This window comes from Crocuta crocuta, unplaced genomic scaffold (assembly GCF_008692635.1).
Source record: "Crocuta crocuta isolate KB4526 unplaced genomic scaffold, BGI_CrCroc_1.0 scaffold26, whole genome shotgun sequence".
In the NCBI taxonomy this organism is placed as follows: domain Eukaryota; kingdom Metazoa; phylum Chordata; class Mammalia; order Carnivora; family Hyaenidae; genus Crocuta; species Crocuta crocuta.
Window position 1 is genome coordinate 14,500,507 of NW_027532249.1, and position 9,295 is coordinate 14,509,801.

A 9,295-nucleotide genomic window follows, 5' to 3' on the forward strand; every position below is an offset into this window, starting at 1 on the left:
GGCGGCCGCCCCCGGACCCCCCGCCGCCGCCGCGGCGCCCGCTATGGGCGAGGAGGACTACTACCTGGAGCTGTGCGACCGGCCGGTGCACTTCGAGAAGGCGAACCCAGTCAACTGCGTCTTCTTCGATGAGGCCAACAAGCAGGTCCGGGCCGGCCCGCGCCTTCCTCCCCCGCGCGGCCAGGCGCGCCCTTCCCGCGGTCCCCTGCGCCCCCAGGCCGGGTGCCGGGGGACCAGGCCTGGGGCCTCCCCTCCGGTCCCGGCGCGGGACTGGCACCAGACCCGTGCTGCTGGGGGCCGAGGGACCAGGCGCCACCGCGGCGGGGCCTTTCTCCTCCAAAGTGACAGCTGGGTCGACTCCGAACCTGCGCCACCCACCCAGCAGCGCCCTTTGCCCGGTGTGGTCCGCTGTTAGCTCGCCAGCCCTTTCCCGGTGTCTTTGTTGTGTTTGTCATTAGTTACACTTGGCAGTCAACGTTTAGGCGCCGAGATTGACCTTATTCTTGGAATTTTGGAAACGGGAGGGGGAAGCAGTGTGAGGTGTAGCAGGGTGTGCTTAAGTGTATCAGTGGCGCCTTTGCTGAACCGGATTAGAATTTGTAGCCTCGGCGACCCCCGCCCGGTTTTGCACAGTGGGCGGCACTCAGAATGGTATAAGCTTTTTGGTCTCTGCTGCTCCCTTGCTCCTTAAAATTCGTGTGAACACCAGGCATCTGTAGATGGGTACGTGCCACGTTAGTTTAGCTGAACCTAGAGTGGGGTGTGGTAGAAATAATCACTTGTAGGTTTAGTGTATGCGTCTAAAGTCTTTCAAAGTTCAGGCCGTTAATGTTGCCTCTTTTCCCTCCTAGGTTTTTGCTGTTCGATCTGGTGGAGCTACTGGGGTGGTAGTTAAAGGCCCAGAGGATAGGAATCCCATCTCATTTAGGTAATTCTTGACATTTACAGAATAATTTTCACCTGGAAACAAAATATTTTTTGTTATTTTTTTTGTTTCGTATTCAGAAGGTGGTTTTAAAAGTTTGTCCTTTGTCTTCTCTAAAAGTTCTAGAGTGTATGCGCATGCCAGTCCCTGTCTCTCAGGAGAGGGAAGCAGATACCTGCCGAGCAGTCTTGGTGGCATGCGTTAATACTTCTGTCAGAGTGAATGTGTCGAGTAGTTCTCTCTTGATTTGGGAATCAAATACTCTCAACATAGGGTGCCTACTTCCTCCTACTTGAAATTAGCAAGTCGGTTTATTAATGTGCCCATTTCCGGTGTCTTGACGGAGGAAGGCCTTTGTTTGCTTGTGGTCCAGCTCTTTCCAGAGTGTGTGGTAGGCGGTGGAAGTTTCTAGGTTAGTGTTTCCTGTGTAATAATGCATATTAAGAAAATCGCAGCTTCCACCAACGGTCACTGGATGTCCCAGTGTATGCAGGTTGAACCAGTAATAATTGCAAACAGCACTTTCTTTCACTTTCAGAAGTATCTTGATTTGGTTGATACATTATCTGGTCTTTATTCCTGTGATTACAGGAAGGGAAAGTGTAGTGTGGGCCCTCAATTCAGCGTTGATTTAAATTGTTTGCAGGTGGCCCGTGTTAATAAGAACAAGCTTTTGAAGTAGAAAATAAATCACTCATCATTTGTTGGCAAACACTGATTGCAGCCTCCGTGCTAGGCACTGGGCATGTGAAGGTTTCAATTAGCCTGGCACCCTTTGGGAGAGCTCTTAAATGTAGTGTGGGAGACAAGGGTGTAGACACAGTCTATCGATTGTGAGAAAGTGCCGCAACAGCACTGTGTTCAGAATTGGGGCACACAGAAGACATGAGACATTTATCTTGGGGTAGGCTGGGGAAGAGCATTGCCCTCAGAGAGGAGGGGCCCTTTGAGCTAAACTTTAAAGCTTGAATGGAATGATTCTGCGTGGGGAAGGGAGGTGGCCTTTCAGATGGGGAGAACACCAAGTGCAGAGCTGAGCAAGCATGATGTTTGGGGGGATTCCAGGTCTGTGTAACTGAGATCAGATGTCCTTGCAGGGAAGGAGAGGCGGTGTGGTTTGGCCACCGGCGGGCATCAGCATGAACCTTATGTATTCTATTATGGGATCAGGGCTTTATCCTGTTGGGATAAATAGGATATTTATTGGGATAAATTGTCAGATGGGGCGTGGCACGATCTTATCAGTATTGGGAAAGATCACGCTGTTCATGACATTGACGCTGGATTACCTGGAAGCATATCAACGTCAGGGCTGCTACTGAACGAGGACTGCAATAGTCTGAACCCGGCCTACTGAAGACCAGACCCAAGGCAGAGTAGACTGTAATCACATGCGTACTCGGGAGGTACTTGTGAAGGTCTTGGGTGAGTTCTTGATCATTTGGGTGTGGAGAGTAACAGTGAGCCCATGATCCAGATTTGGGGGCTTGGTGGGGTTGCGGAAGAAGATACCAAATTTATCCTCTTTTAAATTTTAATTTTAATGGCAAACGTTTTAGCAGTTTTGTGTATTTTTAACAGTTCTCTTGGGGTATAATTAACTGCATATATTTAGCGTATATAGTTGATGAGTTTAGACATGTGTTAACCATCACCGCAGTCGTTCAGTTTGCTTGTGCTGATCTGAAATTCATCCCTTGACTTCCCTTTGTAACTTGTGTTTGAGGCCCTGTAAGACACCCGAGGTTGGGAAGCAAATGGAAAGCGTACACTCCACTCGCTTGGCTGCGAGAGCGATGGGGAGGAGAGGTGGTGGCTTGTGGAGGAGGTTGCTGTGTGGCTATTACTTATTTATGTCCAAAGTGACTCTCCGGGGAAAGGGCTTCTGTTCTCCGTTCTCCAGTCACTTGTTAACCACAAAACTGTAAGTTTTGCCAGCGACGTGCTGCCAGTTGGATTTTGTTGTTTGAAAAGAAGTCCTGATAGTGTCAGAAATAGAATTTTCAACTAAGATTGGCTGCTTCCTGAGTATTTAACTCGCCTTTTCTCACAAAATGATAGATGCTAGAATTCAGTTCTTAACATTTTAACTCATAATGGACTTTTTCCTTAAAGAATGGAAGACAAAGGAGAAGTGAAATGCATTAAGTTTTCCTTAGAAAATAAGATATTGGCTGTTCAGAGGACCTCAAAAACTGTGGTAAGACATGTCTCTATGTTTTTAAAATTTCTTTAAATGCTTATTGTATTTTTGAGAGAGAGTGAGCGAGCGAATGAGCACACGAGCAGGGTAGGAGCAGAAAGAGAGAGAGGGAGACACAGACTCCGAAACAGGCCCCAGGCTTGAGCTGTCAGCACAGAGCCTGATGTGGGGCTCGAACTCACAAACCAAGAGATCATGACCTGAGCTGGTCTGTGCTTAACCGACTGAGCCACCCAGGTGCTCCTGTTTATTTTTTACAGTTTTATTTAAGTAATCTCTAAACCCAACATGGGGCTCAAACCCACAGTCCCAAATTCAAGAGTTGCATGTTCTGACTGAGCCAGCCAGGTGCCTCCTGGACATATTTTAAAATACAGAATAAAGAAAAGGACCTTAGAAGTACACTTAGAAGAGAATGGATTACATAAAACAGCTAATGGAGGCATGCATTTTAATATCTTGAGAGTTATAGTTCTGTTGTACTGTATTTGAGCCTGGAGAATTCTTTTTTTTTTTAATGTTTGTTGATTTTTGAGAGAGAGAGAGAACGGGGGAGGGGTAGAGAGAGAGGGAGACACAGAATCCGAAGCAGGCTCCAGGCTCCAAGCTGTCAGCACAGAACCTGATGTAGGGCTCGAATTCATGAACCGTGAGATCGTCACCTGAGCCAGTCAGATGTTTAACCGACTGAGCCACTCAGGCACACCGAGCCTTGGGAATTTTTGAAGATGAGAGAGACATTTCAGGGGATAAATACTTGTGACCTTAGTTTGTCATTTTTGACTTAAAAATGTTTTAAAGTAATTTGGAACCTCAGGCATCTTTTGGATTGATTGGTAGCACATAGATCACGTAAGTTGTATTTGTGCCAATTTTGTGAATTAGCATTACTGGAGTAACTCCATTTACTCACTGCTTGCACCTTCGAATGCTTGATGCACTATGAACAGACATTCAGAGTTAGAGCACCTGTTTGGCATTTTCGCGTCCCTAAGTATTCACCATCACCATTTGTAACCTAGAGCAAAAACTGTTGGAAACAGGCAGAACCTGATTTCTTCCTGTCAGTATTAATTGCTAAAATTGTTGGAAAGCCTCTTATAAGAGGCACCAACACATTTCTCTGGAATCCATTGATTTTCAGTTATTAGTTTCTAAATGCTAACTGGATAGTTAATTTTTTTTTTAATTGTAAGGAGGCAGATTATCCAATTGATCTTTTTAGTTTTCCTGTCTTCTGTCAGTTTTTTTCTGACCACTTTTTAAATTTGTCTTCTGTCTTGTGATATGCTCGTGTCGGTTGGCAGTTTGCTGCTTGATCCAAATTTCTCCTTGTGGTTTTTTTATTTTTCAGGATTTTTCTAATTTTATCCCGGATAGCTCTCAGCTGGAATACACTCAGGAGTGCAAGGTACGAGCCTGGGTCCTTTCCTGGCTGCTGGCCGGCCCGCTGTGTGGGGCACGTGGTGGGGTCCCTGGGAATTGCCAGCACACACTTGGAGCCAGGCTGTGCCTTATGCTGACACCTGTTACACTGGCCAGTTTTAAAAGTTTTTTTTTTTCTTTTTAATGTTTATTTACTTTGAGAGAGAGAGAGCATGCGGGCACGGAAGGGGCAGAGAGAGAGGGAGAGAGAGCATCCCAAGCGGGCTCCACATTGTCAGCACAGAGCCCGACTTGGGGCTGGATCTCAAGAACCGTTAACCTCATGACCTGAGCCGAAATCAAGAGTGGGACGCTTAGCCCACTGAGCCACCTAGTCAACTCAGTTATAAAAGTTTTAAAAGCCTGTTCCTTCCAAAAGATGAAGTCGGGAGGATTAAATGGGTGACAGGATGTTAATCACCTGGTGACATCAGCACTTTGTCGCCCCGGCACCATCCCTGTGCTGGCTGTGCAGGGGGTCGGACCCTGGGGTCCTTTCACAGCGGAAGCGAAGGGTTTAGGAAGAGGAGTCTTTTCTCCTCGCCTGATGCTGTTTCCTTTCCTTGATTTGTTGTCCTCGTTGTGACCTTCCACTTTCTTTCCCCAAGTGTAGGTTCTAATCCGTCTTAATTAGATTTGCTGGGTAGCATAAACCAGGTGAGGGGGGGCTCAGAGCAGCCATGTGGCACCCTGGGAAGTAGCAGAAGGTGCTGGTGGCTGGGTATGGCTTTTAGTGGCTTCGTGGTGGTTTTGCTAAATGGGGTGTAGGGTGGGCTCTGCGACAAGGAGAGGCCCTTCGGCCCATGGACTGAGCCCCTCACAGACCTCAGATTCTGTGCGCCCCAGAGCCTGGGTCCCAGCCCTGTGTCGCCTCGGGCTTTGGGCACAGCTGTGCAGCAGGGGAGCTGAAGGGGTGGGCCCAGGGCTCCAACCCCGTCTTGGTCCACACTCCCTGAGCACCTTTAAGCCTTTCTACTTTTATAATGCCCGTTTTTTGAATACAGCTTGACTAAGAGGAAGTCAGCTGTCCTTCGACTTCCTTGAGGAAGAAGTTGATATCTGTGCGTGCTGGTCAGTTACCTTTCTGTGAAATTCAGGCCTTTCCATCTGTTCTTGACCAGAAGGAACTAAGAGTCAGGTGCTTTAGTGCGGTGTCCCAGGTGGGAATCTGGGAAGGTTGCATTGAAAAGAAAGTTTGATTAGTAAGTAATCAAATCGGGGTAACTTTTATTAAAGAATGATAGAAACAGAGTATTTTGAAGAGTTCTACAAAAGCTTATGAATTAAAAAAGTTTTTTGTTGCAATTCTTTTCAGACCAAGAATGCCAACATACTTGGATTCTGTTGGACCAGTTCTACTGAAATTGTCTTCATAACAGATCAAGGAATTGAATTTTACCAGGTATTATGTTGATCACTCTGTTTGCTGGACAGAGATCTGTGATTGCCGTGCGGCAGCCTTCTGAATTCACTACTAAATAGATATTTTGAGATTCTAGAACTTTAGGTTTTTGTTTGGGTTTTTGTTCTTTATTTCTAATTACAAGAAATACATGTTTTTTAGAAAATACACATTACCAGGCTACCTGGAAGGTAAAAAAGTCCCCCCATAATCCCTAGAAATAACTAGTATGACTAGTTTAGTACATTTTTCTTTATTTTCCTACGCACATGCAAACTTATTATTATTTTTTTTTTATAAAAATGGGAATGTTGTATATGAACTTGTGGCTGGCTTTTTTTGCATGGCAGTAGGACTTGGACATTTGTCCATATTTTATTCCGAGTAGTATTGTGTGGTGTGGTGTGCTGCGGCTTAGTTCATTCCCTGTTGATGCACCTCTGCCTTGTTTTCATTTTTTTATGATTGTAAACAATTATGCAATGAACATGCTTGCTTGCAAACATTTCTTTATGTTCTTGGGTGAGGCACTTCTTGGAAGGGGATTTATAGCACAGGTACGAACATCCATTATTGCTAAATTTTGTCCAGAAGTTTGCACTCTGACTGCCGGTGTAGGGATCTGTTTTCTACGTTTTTGCCAGAACTGCAGATGAGGAGTCCATCTCCTCATTAGCCCTTTCTCAGAGGAGATAGTTGGTAAACACTCCCCATTGCACATGTGCCTTTTTACTCTGTCGACTTGACTTTGTACCTGCCTCATCATCTTGGAGTACGTTCCAGCTGCCCGACCGTCGAGTGTGCTTCTGAATCTTTCCATGGAGCTAATCTAGACAGTGTTAGGATCTTCTCAGGGTTTAGTTTTGTTGACCTAATGAAGGCAGTATAACTTAGGATGTACGGATGGAGAAAATACACCCGTGTGAGCATAATGTGAGAGTTTAATGCCATGGTGCTTTGTCGTGGGGCTGTCCTCAAAACCTTTGTAACGACCACCAGAAAGAAAACAAGCTGCACAAATCTCATACACATAGAAAGAGAGCTTTGTGTACACAGCAGGGTGGATGGGATCACCTGCTTTCCTGAAGGGCTCCTTGTGCCAATCATGTACTTTTCTGTGTAGAGGAAAATTGTACATTCACATCATCTAGATGGCCTGCAGATCTTCAAGAAATAAATTAAAAAGAAAAGAGGACTCCAGCACATCCTTATCATACCCAAATTGTCCAGAAACCCGCGCCTCTCCACCCTGACTTCCACATTGGCTCTTGAGCACAGTGCGCTAGGAGCATTCGTGTCTTGGGGCTCTAGACCATGTTCCTGAATGCATCCGAATGTTTAGAGTGTATTTAAAACACGCCTCAACCGGAAAATATTAGGTTTGCATACAGAGTGTCACGAACACGATGGTTAGCGAAAGAGAGCTGCTCCCAGACTCGGTGCTACTTGGGATCAAGACGGAGGGCAGGTGGAAGGCAGGTGCTGCAGGCTCGGCGTGGGTGATTTGGGGCACGGCTTCGGGGCACGCGTTGCTACCATGAGCTGGAGGAGGGGCGTCATCCTGGCTCTTGGGGAGGTGATGCCCAGAGAGTGCGTGGGCTCTTGCGGGGGCAGCTGGCTGCCTGGGCTGTGACTGCATAACGGTGTCTGTGCTGTATTTTCTCCTCTGTCAGGTATCCATGCTGCCACGTCCCAGGGTCGTGGTGGGAATAAATGAGCCAAGATCCATAAATCACTGAGCGTGGGGGTCGGTAGCTGTGACAAATGAAAACTGTGCAGTTTAACTCAGGGTTTTTTTTCCTGCTTTTTCCTGTTTTCATTACCATCAGTCATCTTCCATTTTGGTGATTTTAAAATAGAGACTCTGTTTCTTGAACTTTGCTTCAGGTGTTGCCAGAGAAACGAAATCTGAAACTCCTGAAGAGCCAGAATATCAACGTGAATTGGTATATGTACTGCCCTGAGGGTGCCGTGATTCTGCTGTCTACCACGGTCCTTGGAAATGTGCTGCAGCCCTTTTATTTTCGGGTAAGAGTGAGCCTCTCTTTAGGAAAAATTCCCTTTTTCCTCCTCCCACCCTGTTCCTCTAATATACTAATGTGTCCAGGACTTCAAAGGGGCAAGTTTCTCCAATAACCTCACCACTTCTGACCACTAGAGGGCACACTGTACCATCCCGGCCCGGCCAGGGATGACTTTCTGTGGGGATAGACCCCAGGGAGTAAAGGACATAGTGGGACTTTGGAAAGGATGGAGAGAGAGAGTGCGCATGCCTGTCCTCCGTGGTTTTGTGTAGGGAATGCTGAAGCATCAAAGGGGTTTAACCAGCTAAAACTTGTGTCACCCCAACAGGCTGGCACCATGTCAAAGCTGCCCAAGTTTGAGATTGAATTACCAGCTGCGCCCAAGTCAACCAAACTGAGCCTTTCTGAGAGAGACATCGCGATGGCGACCATGTATGTCTGTCTGTTGAGAGAATTGCTTGCTGACGTTGCTTTTGGTGCTAGAAGTACCAGAAGTGCACCCTAAAAGCACTGCAGGGCCGCCCTTTCCAGAGGTGCCCACATTGAAGCACATGATGAAGGCTCCCGCTTTTCCGTTCAGTGCTGAGATTTTATGAATAGAGAAAACTGGTTGTCGGCTTGGCCTTCTTTTCTGATTTTCCCAGCTTTGTGATTTTAGGGAAGTTTTTTTTTTCCTCTCCCTCCACCTTTCTGGTCTGGTAAAATGAGAACATTGGACCAATTTATTTTTTAGGTATCTTAGTTCTAGAATTTTTTTTATTCCGTGAGTAGTTGAAGGTTATCTAGGACTTTTTTAAAGCTAAAACACCTCTTAACTTGCTTTAAAGAAGAACATCGTTTATCTAACAAGCATGGAACTGAATTACTTAGTAGGAAGGTACATGCAGAGTATCTCAATTGTTAAACTTCAGTTTGGAAGTTTTTTTTTTTTTTAATATTTTTTTATTTATTTCTAGGGGAGAGAGAGAGAGACAGTGTGAGCAGGGGAGGGTCAGAGAGAGAGAGAGACACAGACTCTGAAATAGGCTCCAGGCTCTGAGCTGGCAGTCAGCACAGAGCCCGACACGGGGCTCGAACCCCCGAACCGCGAGATCATGACCTAAGCAAAAGTCGATGCTTAACCGACTAAGCCACCCACGCGCCCCCATTTTGGAAGTTTTAAACAGAATAATAGAAACCGGTGCAAAAAATACCTTAAATGTACCCATAAACCTACTAAAAAACGTCCAAATTTTGCTCCTGAATTACTTCTGATTCTTCTGTGGCCTAAAACATTAGTTTTGAACTTGAACATTCTTTGGCAGTTAGAAGTCCTT

At 46.0% G+C, this 9,295-nt stretch overlaps 1 protein-coding gene across 1 annotated transcript in view; it reads left to right on the forward strand.

Moving 5' to 3' along the window:
- Positions 1-6: 6 nt before the first annotated feature.
- Positions 7-9,295, forward strand: part of RMC1 (regulator of MON1-CCZ1) — an 18,731-nt gene continuing 9,442 nt past the window's right edge. The window contains exons 1-7 of the mRNA XM_077778201.1: positions 7-145; positions 852-928; positions 3,041-3,125; positions 4,483-4,539; positions 5,869-5,955; positions 7,843-7,983; positions 8,308-8,411. Of these exons, the coding sequence (XP_077634327.1) occupies positions 44-145; positions 852-928; positions 3,041-3,125; positions 4,483-4,539; positions 5,869-5,955; positions 7,843-7,983; positions 8,308-8,411 (653 nt within the window). The 5' untranslated portion in view covers positions 7-43. The remainder of the gene's footprint in view (positions 146-851; positions 929-3,040; positions 3,126-4,482; positions 4,540-5,868; positions 5,956-7,842; positions 7,984-8,307; positions 8,412-9,295) is intronic.